The sequence below is a fragment of the Tetrao urogallus genome, assembly GCF_951394365.1.
Source record: "Tetrao urogallus genome assembly, chromosome: 2".
NCBI classification, from domain to species: Eukaryota; Metazoa; Chordata; class Aves; order Galliformes; family Phasianidae; genus Tetrao; species Tetrao urogallus.
In genome coordinates this window covers 2,484,954-2,504,510 of record NC_136814.1, presented here as the reverse complement: position 1 = coordinate 2,504,510, position 19,557 = coordinate 2,484,954, and the positions used below count along the sequence as shown (strand labels likewise).

The 19,557-nt window shown below is 38.5% G+C and overlaps 1 protein-coding gene across 1 annotated transcript; it reads right to left on the bottom strand.

Moving 5' to 3' along the window:
* Nucleotides 1-1,962: 1,962 nt before the first annotated feature.
* Nucleotides 1,963-19,557, bottom strand: PNPT1 (polyribonucleotide nucleotidyltransferase 1; the record flags this gene model as incomplete). The annotated part of the gene is made up of 28 exons (XM_079532703.1): nt 19,355-19,557; nt 19,084-19,144; nt 18,429-18,503; nt 17,777-17,882; nt 16,784-16,833; nt 16,270-16,333; nt 16,138-16,185; nt 15,741-15,854; nt 15,301-15,487; nt 14,756-14,807; nt 14,424-14,481; nt 14,112-14,208; nt 13,904-14,006; nt 12,004-12,074; nt 10,604-10,640; nt 9,808-9,874; nt 9,619-9,708; nt 8,800-8,853; nt 8,588-8,694; nt 7,963-8,034; nt 7,794-7,857; nt 7,012-7,095; nt 6,471-6,554; nt 4,596-4,702; nt 4,450-4,505; nt 3,765-3,843; nt 2,494-2,541; nt 1,963-2,118 (listed from the first exon to the last, which is right to left on the bottom strand). The coding sequence occupies exons 1-28, from the start codon at nt 19,540-19,542 to the stop codon at nt 1,963-1,965; spliced, it is 2,379 nt and encodes a 792-aa protein (XP_079388829.1). The 5' UTR covers nt 19,543-19,557.

The following is a 19,557-nucleotide window of genomic DNA, read 5'->3' as shown; positions in this document are numbered from 1 at the left end:
ATAACCTGAAGGGAAGAGCCAAGCACCTCCAGCCACAGCCCAACCTGCTGCTATGGGCAGCTCCAAATGCAGCCAACCTGCCATCTCTCCAGGAGGGTTCTCATTTACACACTTACTCTGTTCCTGGCTCCAACTGAGCTCCACTCCTCGAAGAAGAGCAGCTGGTCTGTGCTCCTCCCTGACACTTTCCAAGCAAAATTTCCTTTCACCCCTTCCCTTTGAGCCTGGAACTTGTAACGAGTGCAGAAAGTCAGGTTGACTGTAGAGGTTTCACCCATGGAAACTTACACATCTTGCCCCCCTCCACTGAACAAACAAATTCCCCAGCACCCCCACAGTTCAGTTAGTGAGACCACCACATGGACAAACATAAGCCATCAATACTGCAGGCGAGAGTTTCAGGTTTTTCATTTTCAGACTCAAATGCAAGCATCTTATTGGCAAAGTACTAACTAAAGAGCTCCTAAGTATTTTGTGTGGTATTTTAGTAGCTGTCCCACTACAAAAAGGAACTCTACAGAAAGTTTGCTATAGTAAAGGGAAGTACATCTTGAAAAAGCACATCATTTCATTAACACTATCAAGAACATTATCTAACAACTAGGATACCAGTCAAATTAACTAGCTTATGGTAAGTAAAGGTATTAGAATTCTTACTAAGAAATATAAGCATACAGCCCTTACAGACGACTGTGACAACTTAATGAAAGAATGACAGCTACAAAAGAAGTAGGTGAGTCGTTTTCTTTAATATTTTAGGTTAGAGTAAAAAAAGCAAAACTTTTTTTTTTTTTTTTTTTAAACAATGAATTCACATTTCTCTTCTCCCCAGTTGTTTTTCTTGTTTGTTTGTTTTTTTTTCCTTCAAAAGCTCCAGAGCCCACTTGCTGTCAGAAACCTGATTTTCCTATGAAGAATATCTACAAATTTGAGTACATCAGAGGGGATCTCTGTTGGATTTTTAAGATCTGTATCTCACCATAGAAGAACAAGTAGTTCTAGGGAGACCCTTGGAAATATCTTGAAATTCAAAGGATCAGGAAGCCAGACAATAGAACATAATTTTAGCAATTCTGAATCCTATGGCAGTCATCAATTTATCTGAAACAACATCAGTCATGATAAAGGAGATCATTTTTAAGTTTACACATTTTGCCCAACATTTCTATCTTGTACTCTGAAAAGCCAGCAGAAGTTGGTCTGGCCAAGTATGCCTCAGCTACTGACACTGACCAATGTACAGGACAATTCCTTCTCCCAGAAGCACTTTTTCAGCACTTCTCATCTTTACATTTCTATCTTGAGATGACAGTGAGAAAGAAGTCTCGAGAACTGAAGGGACTGTCAGAAGAAAACCAAAACAATCCGCTCTTCAATCTGCACAATTCCACATTCCTAGATTCTCACCACGGTACACAACGTAAGAGTGTTGCTTGTTTCTGTTTTTCTTTTGAAGAGTGTTTTAATCAGTGTCAAGACTTTGAAGTTCCACATCACCTTTAACATGAACAGCATGTGTTTTAAAAATATGGTTCACTCCCATCCATACACAGATTCCTGTGAAGACATCTGCAGACTCAGGTGAAGATGGATCAAATTTTCAGGAAGAAGCCCTGGTAGATAATGGAAGAAATAGAAAATACTCTGTAACCTAATACCAGGGCACCAAATTCAGAAGCACTTTCGGTGGCAGGCTAGAGGAGATTGAATACTTAAAGAGATGTTTAAGAGGTAAAATGGTTTTGGAGAAAGTACACTGTCTAGGAAACTGGAAACTGTTGAGACATTTGAACCCACTGTACAACATCAAGCCCCTTATGAAAAAGTTGTAACGTAGCTGGCAAGCAGTAATCCCACATTGCTGAAGATTAACTGTACAGAAAGGCTGATAGAACTCTATACAGTACTTATAAGGAAGGTACAGCACAGAGCTGTCTCTCATGTTGCTGGTAGCCTTACTTGTCACTGCGATGAAGACGACGACTCTGGAGCAGTGCCTCCCAGGACAATACTGTTTTTGTCTGTAAGGGTTTTAAGCACGGTGGTGGCTGGTGACTGCAGAACTTTGCGAGAAAGCCTCATTCTACCATCAGTTGGATCACGCCCAAAGTATTTAACCTGTTAAGAAAACTTGCCACTTTAAGATCACCACAATGCTTCAGACATCACAAAGTTAAACAACAACGCGAGAGCGACCAACTTAGAGAGCTAGAGCTGGCATTTTCCTTCATTTATTTTTTTTAATGTGAAGAAAATGGCAACAGATGCTCTTCAAGTCTCTACTGCTCAGTCACATTCATATGCTGCTTAGGATAGCAGGAATATGACAGCAAAAATTTGGAGATTTTTTTTTGAAATCATCAGGCATTTAAAGCAGCACAGCAAAATAATCTGACAGCATTTCCTTCATAAACATAAAATAGAGAAATTCACACAAATACTAATACATGAATGGCAGGCAGTTTGTTGTCAATTTCAAGTCCATAAAATTACCTGGATTTCTTGTCCAACTTCTAATCCCAGGGCACTAGGATGTTTGATCTAGAACACAGTATTTTTCAGAAAAGAAAAGAAAACACTTTAATCTTACAATTTTTTAAAACAAAACATAAAAAAAAAAACCCTCCTTTAGGGATTCAGCACAGCATAAATCCTTTAACTACAGTAGATTCTTTTTCTGTAAAAATACACCAAAGAAACAGTGTACAGTCTTGTATTATGAAAAATGAAAGATAAATGCCAAGTAACAGTAGCTGGAAAAGAAATATTCTCTCATTGATACAAATCATTTCAGCAACAGCAAAGGAGGAATTCAGACCTGCCCTGTCTCACCAGTTGAGAATGAAGAATAGTTATATGCTCTCTACAAAGCTGATGTTGTTTTGAAGTACATTGACAGTGAACTGCAAACCACTGCGAGGTGCCTGAAACAACAACCTGTCTCTTGGAAGAGGCAACCAGCTGACAGAAGAACAAGGGAGAAATCACAGGTGCATTTTCCTCACAAACAAGGCAGAAGGACAGCTTCTTAGCAGTGCACCTTGCAAAGGACTGTTGGCTAACGTACAGAATGCATGAGAGCAAGAAACAAAAGAATACCAGTAGATCTATTTATTGCTTGCTACCAAGCCAGAGACTGCAGGAACCTAATTAGCGGATCGTTTATATAGATTAGACATAGAGTACACTATCAAAAATGTAGCTGACAGCTACATTTAAACAATTACTACATCCTCCTCCATCTGCATTTGTTAAAACCACACTTTCAGTTTCTTAAGCCACCCCCTGCTCTTCTGTCAGCAATACATGCAGGTATTTTTCCAGCGCTGACCAAATCCTTTCTTCTATGCTTTCCCCTGTCACTAACATGAATTTCTGCTACCAGTTCTACACCAACATAGTTTTCAGGAAGAAAAAAAAAGAGCAAAACAAGAACAATACATTTTTCTTCATCAGGCAACTTCACACAGACCTAAGTGGCTCAATACAAGCTAACGAGCAACTGCTGTGTTACAGAGGAAAGGGTATTCGACCTAAAGATGGTGGTGTGCTTAATGGCATCAAGAGCAGGATCACAGCACTCAAAAGTTAGATTGCTTGCAGCTTAATGCAAGACAAAGGTTAAACAGGAAGTTGCTGCTAGACTAAGACTCCAAAACTCCACCAGCTGTGCAGACTAGGTAATACACACAAGGTTTAGTGAGAAATGATGTGAACTAGAAACTCTTAACTGTTTGTCTTCCACTTGTTTAAGCATTTATTACCTTCCTTTGATCAAGCTGTGAATTATGGAGTAACACTGGTGTCATGTTTGGGTACAATTTTACCATCACTCCAGAATCTCTGAAACAGAGAACAGCACTGTTATCTCAAAACACTGGGAGAGAAATTTGTTTGCAACTTATTTTGTAAACTGATTCCAACACAAGATCTGGTAAACTTCTCATAAACAAGATTTTACTTATCATAAAAAAAAACACAAAAAACAAAATACAAAACCAAAAAACCAATTTTATACCAACCATAACACACCTTTGCATTTCTCCTTAATTGAAAGTGGATGGAAATTATTAAAATACATTATTAAAATGTATTAAAATACATTGCTCTGCAATAAGTAGAACATCCATAAAGCACATGTAATTTTCACACTAGATTTGTTTGTCCTCACAGAAAAGTAAAAAGCAGGCTCCAACCACCTCTTACATACAGAGGCAAAAGAAGACCTTACGGTTTATAATTTGAAGAGACATTCTAAAAACTAAGTAGCAAAAATAAACAGCCTTATTGAGAAGAGAATGTTTTCAACAGAGCAAAATATCAGGAACAGTGCAAGTGCCAAAGTCACCAACATGAGTTTGGTATCCTTTAGAAAATCAATTTTACCTCATGTATCAGAAATATGCCTAAGGACATAAACTAAATTCAAGTTCACAGCATTCTTTGTACCTTATTTCAGTTATTGTGGCTGTATAAATTGCACCAAATTCCAAATTAACTTCTTGCTACAGGGGAAAAAAAAGAAAAAAAAACAGTAAGACACATGCTCACAAAATACAATCTGAAAAACAACAACAACAAAAGTTTGTCCTTACATCATCTTTGCAGAGTTCACCAATAAATTCTCTTGCCTCATGCATAGCACTAGGTGTGGGAGCAAACATAGAATACGTCTCTTCATCCAGCTGACTTAAAGTTACACCTTAGAAACAGAATTCATTAATGAAGAGATGTCAGTGAACATCTCTAAAATTCCATCAAGCAGAAAATTCACACCTAGTAAAGGCTGGCAAAGCAAAATCACCTTGCACATTTTGACAGAGATCTGTTATAATCATTTCAAATATTCTTTGCAACAGACAGCTTTTCTACAGCAACCACGTTACTGGCATGCTTGTCAAATACTTGGACAAACTTGTGCCCCACATGGAATCATTCACATTGGCAGAAGTCTTTATTATAATCTTTTGTAAGAGGAAAAAAAGCAACATTGAATTAAACCCTGTCAAGATAAGTGTAAGAAATTAAAAACTAATTTAATATCCATCTTAATAAAACTAAAGCTTTCACTAATGGCTGATAGAAATTAAAGTGCTTCAGAGCCAGAACACAGTAAATTGCACAGTAATTCTTCACACCTCTAGACTGGTTTTTCCACCCAAAGGGAAATTTTTTCCTCAATTTTTTTTCAGCTTGTCTCCTTAACAAGCACTAAAGAAGCCAGCCAGATTAAGCATTTCAAGTCCACAGCAGCTGAATCAGAACATCTTCTAAATCCATGTTTAAAATATCGGGCATTTTAAAGATCTCTATAAGTAGCCTTGTAGAACTACATTAACTACATAAAAGAAGGAAAGTACTCAGAAAAAGACTGATGTGTCTTGAAGTATCACAGCAGAGATGCCTCTGTTGTGGCTGAATGTTGGTTACAGTTATCTTGTTACTAAGTGGACTAAATCTAGTTTCACTGATGTCAATGATATGGACAAAAGTTGTGGTTTTTCATGTGTGAAGCAAAATAGCTCTGTTCTTCTCACACTCACAGTAGCACTTTCTGAAGTCGTCTTTAAGCACCCATGATTGCAATGATTCACTTCTTCCAAGAAATGCAACAAGCTCAGAAAACTCTCACACCACTTGTTATCAGTTGGAGCCCTGGTTCAGACCACTCCTCTAATCCCTGCACTGCGATGCCGCGCTGTATTTCTAATGTATCCCAGCATGTTAACAATATATACAAACTCTTCACAGCACGTTAGCAAAACAATGCATGGACACTGTAGGAAGGCCTCAATACCCCTTCTTAATCACAAAGCTTTAGTCCATAGACAAAGTAGCTGCATGTATTTTATCTATCCTGAACACTTTGGTAACACATCAGCCTTGCCTGACTTCTCTGCTCATTCAACATTATCTAGAAAATGGTCCTTGGAAAGATCTTTAACCACCTCTCATGTAAGCCCCGAGAAACAATGCCATGTGTGCATCATACTTCTGCAAATTCCTACTGCAAGATGAACTGCAAACAGCTCTAAAGAGAATCTACACATTTGAGCTCACTGAAGCGAGTCTTAACATCACAAAACACAGGCATACCTAGCAAAGATAGAGGAAATGCTTGATTTGTACCAAGCACTGGAACAGCTGAATGCACAAGTCTGAAAACTATAAACCATGACATAGCTTCACAAAGTACACTTTTTGCTCAACAGTACTTCTTGTGTATTTCCTAAGGTGTTCTTATTGGAGCACAAAAGTCACTTATAGTAAATAAAGTGGGAAGCTTAAGCTTCCCACTTTTAAGCTCTTAAAGGACAAAGGAGAGCATTAATGTTTAACAGTAGCTGTGATAACACTATTTGTGCTACCAACATCCATTAATTAGAACTGTACACTAATAACTTTTGTATGGTGAAAAAACACTAAGAACACATTAGGATAAATTATCACATTAAACAAGGATGTCTTACCCGTCTTAGCTTGCAGCTTCTTCAAATTATAGGCCCCAGGACCAAGGAATCTTAGCCTTTTTGATAACGGAACATGGATAGTTTCTGAAAGAGCATGTAAAGATACTCTGAAATGCTAAATATAATCCTGAACACCAACACAGAAGTCAAGTCTAATTCATTTACATTTAATTTTTATTTGTACTATATGCTGATCAGTGATTAAATTACATTTAAGAATTAAAATAAATGAAAATATAGAATGTAAGCACCTAGAGCATAAATTACCACAAGCTGTTCCTGTAGTGACATTTATATCTATTTTGATTTCATGAGTTTCACACAGTTTCAGCTCAATTCTGCTTTCTGGTGTCAAGTAAAATGGTACAGTACTGTCCTCAGGGCAATAAAAAGCAAAAATCCACCTCAAAGCACAAAGCACAAAGTATCCCCAGTGGAGCAGAGACAGAAAAGTGAGACATTTGTTCATAAAAGCTGTTTTCTGTAACAGCTTAAAAACTAGGAGACGCATCAATCCATATCAACGTATAACTAATATTACCTACAACTGGTCCACTTTCTTTCCTGTTAGGTCTGGGTTTTGCCAGTGTTTCATTCATAATTTGTAAAATCTCCCTCTTGGCAGCTGCGGGGATTGGGGAAAAGGAAGCAGTAGTTTTGCATGAGATTGTAACAAACCCAACAAACTGAAGAGCAAGTTAAAAGCAGACAAGCATCCATCCATAAAACCTACCTTCTGCCTAATTTAAAGTATCATAGTACCTTAACACAACTTGGGTAAACCCCCTCCTCCCCATCTCACCAACATATGATCTGAGTACATGACAGTTTTTATTTATTTATTTTTTAACTGACGTGGCTCAGTAGAATTGAATTTGTTTGCATCAGGCAACTCCAAAATACTGGAATCAAATACTTCATAACACACACCACCACCTCGATGCTGTGCTTCTGTAAGTGATTTTTCCCCCCAGTCTGCTGCTACAAGTTTCAATGCATTTTTTTTTTTTTCCCAAAATGCAAACACTGCTCCTACAATAGTGACACCAATTGCATTTTTTCCTTCCTTCTCTTAGTTGAAAAGTAACCTCCAGAATTAGCACATATTTTCATTGATACTATGTACAATGATATGAAACAGTGCACTGGGAAGGGTCAAGCTCTGCAGAGGCTGAACTCTCCTCTAACAAAAACATGTAACCATAAAACACTGGGGGAGAGGGGTGAAATCTTCCTCTTTTTCCCCAATCCGAAATAAAAATAAAGCGCAGCTTATAATTTAATACATTTTATAATAAAATGGATGCAAATGTATGCACAAACCTGTAGCTTGTTGAATAGCTTCCATGATAATTTTTATTGGTATTCCTGGTAGTTTTAGATCAACCTAATGTGAGAACAGTTAAGAGACATCAACACGTAGGGAAAGCTTTTCTTTTTTAGAGAGAATCCTCTTGAAGATTAATTACAGCAGTATTTTCTGTTAGCATACCTGCAAGGCAGTTACTCCTTTACTTGTACCTGCCATCTTGAAGTCCATATCACCATAATAGTCTTCAATTCCCTGTCAGTATAAGCAGAAAAAAAAAACCAAAACAGATTGGCCTAAATACATCCCAGTGCCAAAATTCATTATACCAAAAGCACACTCTAGGTGTCAAGAAGCCACAAAGTGGATCTGAAGCCACTTACAGTGTTATCACTTTTCAGATTTTTTGTTCCCCCCCTGTTCAGTGAATCTTATTTCACTGTTCCTAATGCATACGGTTTCTTTCTCTCCTTATAAATTAAGAACCTTTGTGGACTCATTTTCTGAACTAATCTACAGTTGACTTGGTTCTACCAATGACTGCCAATGGAAGAAGGATGATAACGTGCATTCTTTCTCCCCAACAACCTTGCCAACAGCTCATTTTCCTCCTAGTATATTGTGCTTCTCAGTACACAAAAAAAAAAATCCAACAGTTATGAACTGCTGTCTTCCAAAATTCAGTGAAAAGAGAAAACTTCTAAGAGCTTAAAAGAAATAACAAAGCAGCACCTAGAATTACGTGGATAAAACATTACAGAAGAAAGCTAGAAGCATCAACAGAAACAACTGTGCCAGCAACACTCACCAGGATGTCTGTCAGCAAACGATAATCCTCAAGATCTCCTCCTTCCGGATCGTATTTGGTAACGAGACCTACTGCCACACCTGCCACTGCACTTGATACAGGAACTCCTAAGAGTGGTAATTAAAAATACAGTTTTGTAAGCTTGGATCATTTCAAAATCCTTTAATGTCCTGCAATATGCAGTTTATCTTCGTAAGTGCTACATTTTGTACCTGCATCCATCAATGCCAGACTCCCGCCACATGCAGAAGCCATTGATGAGGACCCTAAGGAGTTAGAATACAGGGGAAAAATAGCATTAAACATTGGTTAAAAGCACCTGAAATAAAACCTGCCATTTATGTTCTTCAGTGGCCGTCTGGAAATTGACTCCGCTAGCCAGAAGATACATTACAGCAACACTCATACCATAATAACTAACAACACTTAGCCAGAAGGTTTCTACAGAAGAAGCACTTCATAAAGAAATGGGTAAGACTTTGAATATTTCATGATACTGGTACCAAAAAGAAACCAACAAGCATCATAACTGATACTAAATATTCTAGATAAGTAAGCTAGGGGCTTAGTCAACTGCAGATGGGACTTATTCCCTTTCTCCACTAATTCTTCCTTCCAGGCACCAGATCTCACAACACTAAGAAATTGCTGGTGGGCCTCAAAGAACTCCTGGCCACAGAAGGGAACCTGCAGAAAGGTGAAATCAATAGCTTTCTCCCAAATGGGGAAATGAGAACAAACAGACAGAAGTTATCTGTAAGCCAGCTGCAGTTCTACACTGAATAACTGGTCTCAGCAGAAGCCTTTTTATTAAAAATCATATTTGAACTCACATTTCATAGTGATACTGTGCTGTAGGTTTATTACTCATGACCATACGTATTCTTCCCACTTTAAAGCACTTCAGATAATAGAGATACCAGATTTTAGAACTTAATTAGATTTGTGGCCTACAACAACGCCCACGTCTCAATGCTTCTTTAAGAGCCAACCTCCATCCATCTCTCATTGCTCAAAGAAAATCACAGTACCGTTTGACTCTAAGACTTCTGAAGTAACTCGTATTGTGAAAGGGAAATCCTGGGGAATAACTGGTTTCAGTGCTCTCTCTGCCAGTGCACCTGGTCAAAAAAAATACAAAAATTGAGCCGTAAATAAAACCAACCAGACAGAAATATTAAAGCTTAGAGCATGAGACAACTTCTGTAGCCTTATCTTACCATGTCCAAGTTCTCTTCTATTCACACCAGTAACTTTGCCAATCTCATTAGTTGCATAAGGAGGAAACTGCAGACAAGAAAGAAATTCCAAAATATACGTACAGAAAACTACTATTTTTTCCACTTCAAAACACACACTTGGAGGTTTTGGCACGTCTCAAGGTGAAAACAAAGCAGAAACAAATGAAACAAAAATCTAGCAATCAAACAATATCAGTCACTTAGTCTGCAAGTTGAGATTATCTGACATAGAGTTTATTTTACACCTGCTTTATTCCATAGGAGAAAATAAAACAGTTGTAAGATAGCAAAGGAATAAGGCAACAAGCTTACTCTAAGGAAGCTTGTCAAACAACACGTTAGAAATGTTGTTTCTAATCTAATCTTGTCTTCCAGCAAATGCAACACATGCCTCTTGCCCATACAAAATACCACGGGTAAGTTTCAAAGCTTGTGGAAACACTATTTAGTATTGCTGCAGAATGGCAGCTGGAATGTATTTATAGTTAACTAGAAATACTTGAGCAGCTTCATCCTGTCTGCAGTAATAACTCGTCCCTAAGGAGCTGACAAGTGTTAAACTACTAGAAAGACTGCATAAAATGGCAACTATTTACCTACTTAACAGTACTTTTGTTCATAAACTGCAGGATAAATTCACATATAAATTGTTACTTATAAGTTCCAATTCAGATCTAGAAATAATTAACATCCTTGGAAGGGACCAATTTCACTTTTAAAAGCAAGACCAGAAGCTCTTACACAAATCATGCACAGCTGTGACAATATAACTCACCTCATAGTGAAGCATGAAGTTCTTATCTTTTATTCCACTATTAAAGACAACAAAACACAACAAGAACACATCAGAAGAACGCTACAGGATGTAAGTAAGGAAGTAGTTAGTAAGATTATATTCATCTATGCTTACAAATTGACCAAACCAGCAAATCTACTGATTCACTATTTGTCTTTTTTTTTTTTTTTCCTTTTCTAAAGATTAGGTTTTTTTTTTTTCCTAGTAATTCTATTAAAACTGTGGTCTACAAAGAAATGAGCATCATACGTCAGCTGTAGCCATTTAAACAGCCTTCCTAGTTTTATGCTCATTTTGATCCATCAGGTGATAGACAAACTTCAAGAACCAGTGTTTTACTGCACACACTTCAGTAAGGGCTAACAAATACGAGCACTCAGTAGGAGAAAGTCAAAGTCTGCAAGATTACTCAATTCACTTGAAAGATGCCTACGGTCAAACATTTTATTGCATTATCCCAAGAACTGATACTTAACAACAAATAAAAGTGCTGATCTACAAAACTCAGCTGTTTTAGGTCGAGACTTGTTTCACTGAGCTCCACCATACAGGCAGTCTCTCTCTCTTGTTTATGAAAGTCTACTGGCCACTAGTTAAAGAATACTTAGCATAAACTGAATTCCCAGAACAGTAAAGTTAACAAACACAGGCAAGCACCTCCAGGTCAAAAATAAAAAAGCAAATGAATAAATAAACAGAAGGAAAACAAACCTGACACTACTATGTGAAAGCTCCTACACTGATGGGATGAGATCACTGAACTGCAGCTTTAAAAGGAAGGATTTTCCTCTTCCCAACAAGTTAGCTCTCAGCAATAGAAAGTTAATGGCACAAGGGCTTGTTTGCTACACCGCAAGTTCAATTTTCCTTACTCCACTAAAAAAAGACCACAAACACTCTTTTACCCTCTGAACATTTCTATTTTTGTGATAAAATATTTTAAAAGGCTTATTCAGCAGGGACAAAAAGAACCAGCTGCTTTTTGCATGGGAAACACTTGAACCAAGATTGACAAACACAGCAGTGCTTCGTGGGCAGCATGTATCAGACATCAAGGAAACACTCCAAAACCTATGAGAAAGCAATGAAATGACTGGAAGACATACCAAGTTCCAAGTATGATGGAACAAAGAGAATCAGCTTTGATATATACATATATATGTATTTTTACCAGGAGACCTGACATATTGATGCAGTTTTACAAATGCAAAATTCATTTGCTATTTTCTTTCTCTCAAAACCAGGCTGGACACAACTTGCAATACCCTTGAACTTCAAATGTGTGTCTGTGGAATTAATATATTCTTATCAGACAGGTACTTTTAAGAAGGTGTTTACGTTCTCACTGCTGACAAAAACACGCTCAAATATACACGTACCTCACAGCTGTTGAGATAAGATCTGATTTTACACTGGATTCTATGGAGTCAAATGTAACAGTGCAGAGAACCTGGAATAAGAAAACAAGGTAAACAGTTTTTTTCATACTACTAGAAAAAAAATATAAAAAAAGAATGATTACAGCAACAGATAGGATGGCATCACCTACCACTTTTTCCCACATCTCAAACATTCATGACTTGTAAAGATTGCATGATCTTACAAGCGATCACATCTAAAAATACCATTTTAATATTTCCTAGCTTGTCAGAAGCCAACAGTATGTTCTGTAAAACTGAAGTAGCTCACTTAAGAATCAAAGGTCAAAACTGTGCAGACAATGGTGGGCCAAATAGCAACGCACAGACTTCCAGCACGCATTATTTTTAGGAGGATATGCAGGACCCAACAATCAGGAAATCAGCAAATCTGTAGTCTTTGTAGCCACCCACATACCCAACAGTGAGGCACAACTGAATCTTTCAAGAAAAAACAGATGTTTAATACATAATAGGTTGGACTTGATGATCTTGTAGGTCTTTCCCAACGTTGGTGTGATTCTGTAAATAAATAACAGACCTGATCACAGAATCACCAAGGTTGGAAAAGACCTCTGAGATCATTCAGTCCAACTGTCCACCTGCCAACAAGATAACCATGCTAAACTTTGATACCACATCTACACATTTCTTGAATGTGCTCAAGGACAAGAACTCAACCACCTCCCTGGGCAGCCTGTGTCAATGCCTCACTACATTTTCAGAGGAGAAATCTTTCCTAATATCCAAACTGAATGCTCTTGGTCTTCTTGGCCACTTTTGCACTCTGCTGGCTCACGGTGAGCTCAGTATCAGCCAACACCCCCAGGGGTCCATTTCTTCCCCAGTCTTCAAGCCACTCTGCTCCAAGCTTGTAGCATTGCCTAGGGCTGTTATGGCCAAAGTGCAGCACCCAGCACTTGGTCCTGCTAAATTCCATTCCACTGGCCTCAGCCCAGCAACTCAGCCTGTCCAGATCACTCTGTAGGGCCTTCCTACCCCCAGGCAGATGGACACTTCTTTCCAGTTTGGTGCCACCTGCCAACTTACTGAAGGTGCACTCAATCTCTTCATCCAGGTCATTAATAAAGATATGCAACAGGACAGGCCCCAGCATCGACCCACGGGGAGCATCACTTGTGATTAGACACCAGTTGGATGTAACTCCATTCTCCATCTATCTATGGGCTTGGCCATCCAGCCAGTTCTTTACTCAGTTAAGAGTGCACCTGTCCAAGCCACAGGCTGCCAGCTTCTCCAGGAGAATACTGCAGCAGACCGCATCGAAAGCTTTGCTGAAGTCTAGGCAGACTCCATCAACAGCCTTTTCCTCAACCACCAAGCAGAGGTCACTCAATCATAGGAGATCAGGTTGGCCAAGCAGGACCTGCTATTCATGAACCCACGTTGGCTGGGCCTGATCTCCCAGTTATCCCACAAATATTGCATTAGCTCATTCAAGACAATCTATTCCATAACCCTTCCAGGCACCGAGGTCAGACTGACAGGTCTGTAGTTCTCCAGACCCTCCTTATGACCCTTTGTCTAGACCCTGAGTATGATCTTCAAACCTACTCATCTCACACTTTTGGAAAGGAATTGAAAAAACCAAACAGCTCATATCATACTAATGTAATTTTTGGTACTATTTCCTTTTTAATCCAGTTATATTAAAAAAATACATGAAGTTTCATTTAGAGGATCTCATTATAGACACAAGTTAACATTGCCCTACATATAAAAACCCCAATTAAGCAGATGCTAGAAAAGTTAGTCACCCAAATGCTTTCTAAATATGAACAACACTGTATTTCACACAAAAACCTTCTGTTTCAACATCTTTTTAACATAAAAATATTACCTGCGTTTGACCTCTCTGAAACAAGGCTGATCCATGAAGCATTTTAAACATGTTCACTTCACACTTAATATCTCTGAGGGAAGTCAAATCTCTCCCATCACACCTGAAGTGAGAAGCAGAAATTATGAGATCAATGAAATATAGTCTTAAATTAAAAAAAAAATAAAATTCAGAAGTTACTATTCAGCATGGAGTTTGACATGCTTACCTTCTGTATTCACTCAGAATAAGATTTCTAAAGATATCCTTTGAGACTGCATTGAAAGATTCCATGATTTCATATGGTTCAGCCTCTGGAAATTTTTCTAGGCATAAAATAAGTAAGTAAATAAAAAAGAAAGAAAAAGCAATTGCAACTGAAACTAGAAAGTCAATTACAGACAACTACTAAGATAACCCTACAAAAAAAAAAAAAAAAAAAAAAAAAACAAAACAAAAAACCTAACAAACCCTATACTATACTATATTTAAGCAGTGTCATTTAAGCTTTTCTAAATACCAGGAAAGCAGAAAATAATACCTTTCAGCTGCTCCTCTGTTTCAAGTCTTATTTTGTTAATTGCTTCATCTCTAGAAATCTGGAACACAGGATTTGCAATTAGTCAACTCTACACAGCAGAACAAGGGAAATCTGGGCTGTTGTTGGGTTTCTTTTGAAGTTCAAAGTAAAAGTAACAGAATCTTTATGTAATTTCAGAGAGATTGACAAGTGCTGCTATAAATTAGTTCTGGTAGATAAAAACTTACAAGACAATTTATTATTACTATTCCATACATTTCAAAAGGAGAACAAAAACTCAATCTTACTAGCTTTATTATATTAAAAATAAATCACATGGGAATTGTACTTACTTTATCATGGCTAAAATCTGTGAACACCGCATAGATCTTGTTAAAAGCAAGTCTGCAGGAAGAAAAGAAAGAATTTATGGTTTAAAGTACAACCATGTGTTTTCATGATTGTTTTTTAACTTTTGGAGATGGAACATTTTTATGAGAAGCATGAAAGCATCAGACTTCCATTTCCAAACATCACTAGCCCCAGCTGTCCATCTTACATGCTCTTGTTCCTGTCTCCTCCACAATAAAGCTCACAAAAGCCACACAACATGGGTTTTTTTTGTGTGTCACCACTTCACAAGAATGGCATACAGCTTGCACTGACTTTTCATGTCACTTTCTTGTTCTGCCCTGCTCACTAAGCATGAAAACAGAGCTGAAAGATGGGGTCCCTAAGTTTCACTCGAAAATGCTGCAAGAAACTCTGAAAGCTTAAAAGATGATTTTGTGGAACAATGCTCCATGCTTTTTGGTCACAGATGATTAAATAATCTTTAAGTATATATTTTTGAGCCAGCTAATAGACATCAGACCAAAACTGTTTGTTCCCAACTTACTTCTTGGCACATTCCACAATCTCTTCAGGAGCAACAAATAATTTCTGAACAGTTCTCTTGACAACACCACGTTCTTTCACCAGCTGTTGAATTCCTTGAATTATGTGCTGGGTTTGCTTCACGCCTACTTTGATAGCATGACAGAAATCTTGTTGCAGTATATTCTCAGCAGTTGCTTCCAACATAACTATCAATGCAAAATTAAAAATTATTGAAAACAAACAAACAACCCACAGAAATTCACTTAATCTATAATTTAACCAAGGAAATACACGTTACGCATCAATGGCGTAAATACAGTGGAAATTATTTTACCTTAAAGTTTCTTATCAATATTGTCTAAAGATATTTTTCTGATCTCTGAAAATTCTATCTGTAACGAGGCATTCACTTCATTTTCAAACTGAACATTCAAGAGATATTAGTTATTATCTACTTACCCACTTGGTTTTGTGGGGCTGCAGCAACAACTAAATTCAAAGCGCTAGAAGACATTTGTTTTCGAGTTGGGTTGATCACAGTTTCTCCATCAACCAGTCCTACCCTGACTGCACCTAGAAGAAAACTCCAGAAAATTATTATTAAAATAAAAACACATTTTTTTAAGGCATCATTTTACTTTGAGAACTGTACATTTAAAAACAATAATATTTCAAAATGAATCAAAATAAATTTTGTCCAGGAAAAAACCCAACGATTTGAAGTACTACAACTTTATTCACCACATTAAACAAAAGATAGCAACCTCCACATTCAAAGTTTTGTTAGAAGAAGGCAACTGTTGCCTAATTCTTCCATTATGCTCAGGCCACCCATGATTTCAAAATATGTACTTACCAACAGGACCATTCCATGGGATATCAGATAAAGCAAGAGCTGCAGAAGCTAGAATAAAAAGATAAAAATTCCTATTAGCACAAAGAGATTACATTAAAATCATGAGCGATATGTTGCTGACAGCACTCTTACCTCCATTAATTGCTAGAACATCAGGATCATTGACACCATCTACTGCTAAAAGATTACAAAGGATCTGGCATAAGATAAAAGACAATAAATAATTTTGACCTACACATCTGTATTAGCTATCACAAAGCTAAAGACAAAACAACAAAGCATTTCACAAACTTATACAGCATTAGCTACAAAGGAAAGCCAGTTCAGGTGCGTAAGCCAGGAGGTTAATGCTGAAGAACCAGAACACTAATGCTAAAGCAATGTCAGGTAACATTATTTTTTGTTTCCCTTGCTGTACTCAGTGTTTTTGAATTTGTCTCCGCACCTCTATAACAAAATTTGAGAACCAGCATGTAATAAGAATTTAAAGACACAAAAATGAGAAACTAAAAAGCAGAATTACAGAATCAGCCTGTTTTCCAAAGCGTAAGCCCAACCTTCATGCTAACATAATTGCTTTTCCTAAAGTAGTTTCTACATCACGTGTGATTTTCTTCCATTCTAAAGGCGAAGGACTGTGACTTACCTGTGTATCATAAAAGTAGCCTACTGGAAAGAGCGGTCTGATTGACCTATCTGAAAAAGAAACATCCAAATGTTCAGTTTTCAGTAGCCAGTGCCAGCTCATCTTCTCATAAACTCCACAAGAAGCTGACAAGATCATTTAAATGAACAACTCAAGCAAACAAGAAGAGAAAAACCCAGGAAGAAATGCAGTATGATATATAATCAATGCTAAAATTCCATCAGCACTCAGAGAAAATAAGAATATGAGTGAGTGCATCCATCACCATGAAACACAGGATAAAAACACTTTTAAGGAGTCTTCATGGTTTGTAATGGTTATATGGTTATAGTCTTCTTACCAGAAATGTTTCTAATGAAGGGACATGAAAAAGATACAGACCTCAAGGTGAAACAACAAAAGCATGTTGGTTACTTCCAAGATGCCTAGAACTCTTAATTTTATCTGCAAACTTTTAGAACCCAGGCCTTACAGTTCTTCTCAACTCAGAAGTGCAGTCTTAAAATGCTGATGCATTTGACATCAGCTTTATGTAAACGTTGAATTTCAATTTTACCCACAAAATCATTTTTATCCATGGTAGAAATGACTTTTTCGGCAGAAAAAAGAGGCACAGACTGAATGTTGGTGTCTCAGTTCTTTTGAGTTTACCTTGTTTGTTTTTTCAGTCTTTCCAAATAGATGTGCAACCGGAGAGGTGACCTCTCATTAGGATGAGAACTTAGGTACTATAATCTCAGAGGTGCCAACATGGAAGTTCAAGATCCAGATGCATAAAAAAATATGTGCAAAAAAAAGCCCCAGCTGACATAATTTTTTAAAATTAGCCCTGTTAAACTTTACATGAGCAATTTTGCTTTTTTTTTTTTCCCTGATATTACTGCAGAAACAATCAACTTTGCAAGACACAGCTATAAATTACTGCCTCTTTTCAAACACACATGATGTGATGAAATATTTTTAAGTACTGCCAATAAAATGAATGCATCCTACCTATTACTCTGCTTGTGAGAATTTCTTTATCAGTAGTACCAAGTTCTCTTCTTAGATAGTTTGTTGGAATCCTTCCTGCTGCTGCAGCTTTCTGACGATAGTCAACCTTTCAAAAAACAAAAGCAGGATTCTTAAAGACATCGGACCACTAATTTCAGAGCTACAGAATCACTCAAGCTAGAAGGGATGCTCAGAGCAAAGTCAGTGCTGAATCAACTGCACCCTGAGTGATGAGTGTTAGTTCCAGCTCACAGATACAAGCATCAAACAGGCAATGCCCCAGGATAGACCCCCTGAAAAACGTACTGTTAATCAGCCATAAGTTAGAATATGAATCCTTAACCCCTAATAGCCCTTCAAGAGTCACAATCCAAACAGCTTCCCCACACATCTAAACTATAATGTTTGAAGTCTGCTGTTGCAGCACGCATCCAAATCCACAAGGCTTTTGGTAGGTAGACAGCATCTATGGCTCATCCTTCATCCATAGATGTAATAATTTGATTGTATTGTTTTATTCTGAAACCCAACTTTGTACTCTGCTTTTTGCCTTCTTTGCTCCCCTCAGTATCTTCAGCTTTTTGTTCAATGACTCGTGCAGCTAAAGGCTGCTAATGATCACTAGAAAACAACTTCTGGCATTAAAACTTACCACTAATGGCATGAACTGAGACGGAGAAGGTTTGGTTTTACTGACTGCTGTGACCATCACTGCTGTGTCACCTAGCTGGATCAAGGAAAAACATACTGTATAATCAATGGATATCAAGATGTTACAACCACAAAATAAACAAGAGAATTAGGCGAAGTGGACTATGATAACAAAAGAGAATAAATGGAAGGCTTACCCTTATGCTGGGCTCACCACAAAACACCAGAAGGAGGGATCTCCAGACAAGATCCTTCCCCACTGGTAGCCAGCTCTTAAATAGGTCTAGGAGGGGTGGAGCCTGGCTCCACCCCTTCCAGCAGCACAGGTGAAGGCAATTCAGCTCCTCCAGCTGACTCATGGCTCACCTCAGGTCATCAATCAGAGGTTCAGGCCATGACTCAGTAGTTCCCATACACATACTGAGATTATCCACCAGATAGCATTTAAAGCCCCAAACTTAATATTAAAATTATAGTTCAAGACATTCCCTATAGAAAAAACTCACGTAATTCCACGGTTGCAGCAGCAGCCATTCAGAAAGAAGGGCCTGCCCCCACCCTCCCCATAGGGCATATATTGCTCCTTCAGGCCCATTGCTCCTCTGCACGCCCCGATGTCCCACTAAGATGTGAAGTTTCCCTGGGGCCGTTTTTACCTGAACGACAGCAGCTCCATCAGCAAACCTGGCAAGTTTCCCAGAAGACAGTTCCATCTTCCTGTTGGAAAGAAAGAACCCCGTACTGACATCAACCGCAAATCCACGGCGCGTTCACCTGCGGCATCCATTCGGAACGATGTTCGTGCTGATACCTGAGGCCTCATGACGCACACAAAAGCCCAACGCCTCGCTCCAACGCGCCTTTGCCTCACAGCTCTTCCAGCCCACAGACCCGGCCCCGCGCAGCGGCCGCCGCGCTACCCCTCACCTGCCCCCGACGTCCACCGTCACGGCACAGCTGGGCCCGCGTTCCGCCGCCGCGCTGCGGGCGGACACCAGCCGCGTTCCGCTGCCAGGCAGCAGGAAGCGCCGCCATCGCGTCACGGCCCGACCGCCGACTGCTCCGACGGACAGACCGCCAAGTGCGGCGCGCCGACAACTCGTGGCGGCGGCCATCGCGCCGACGCTGGG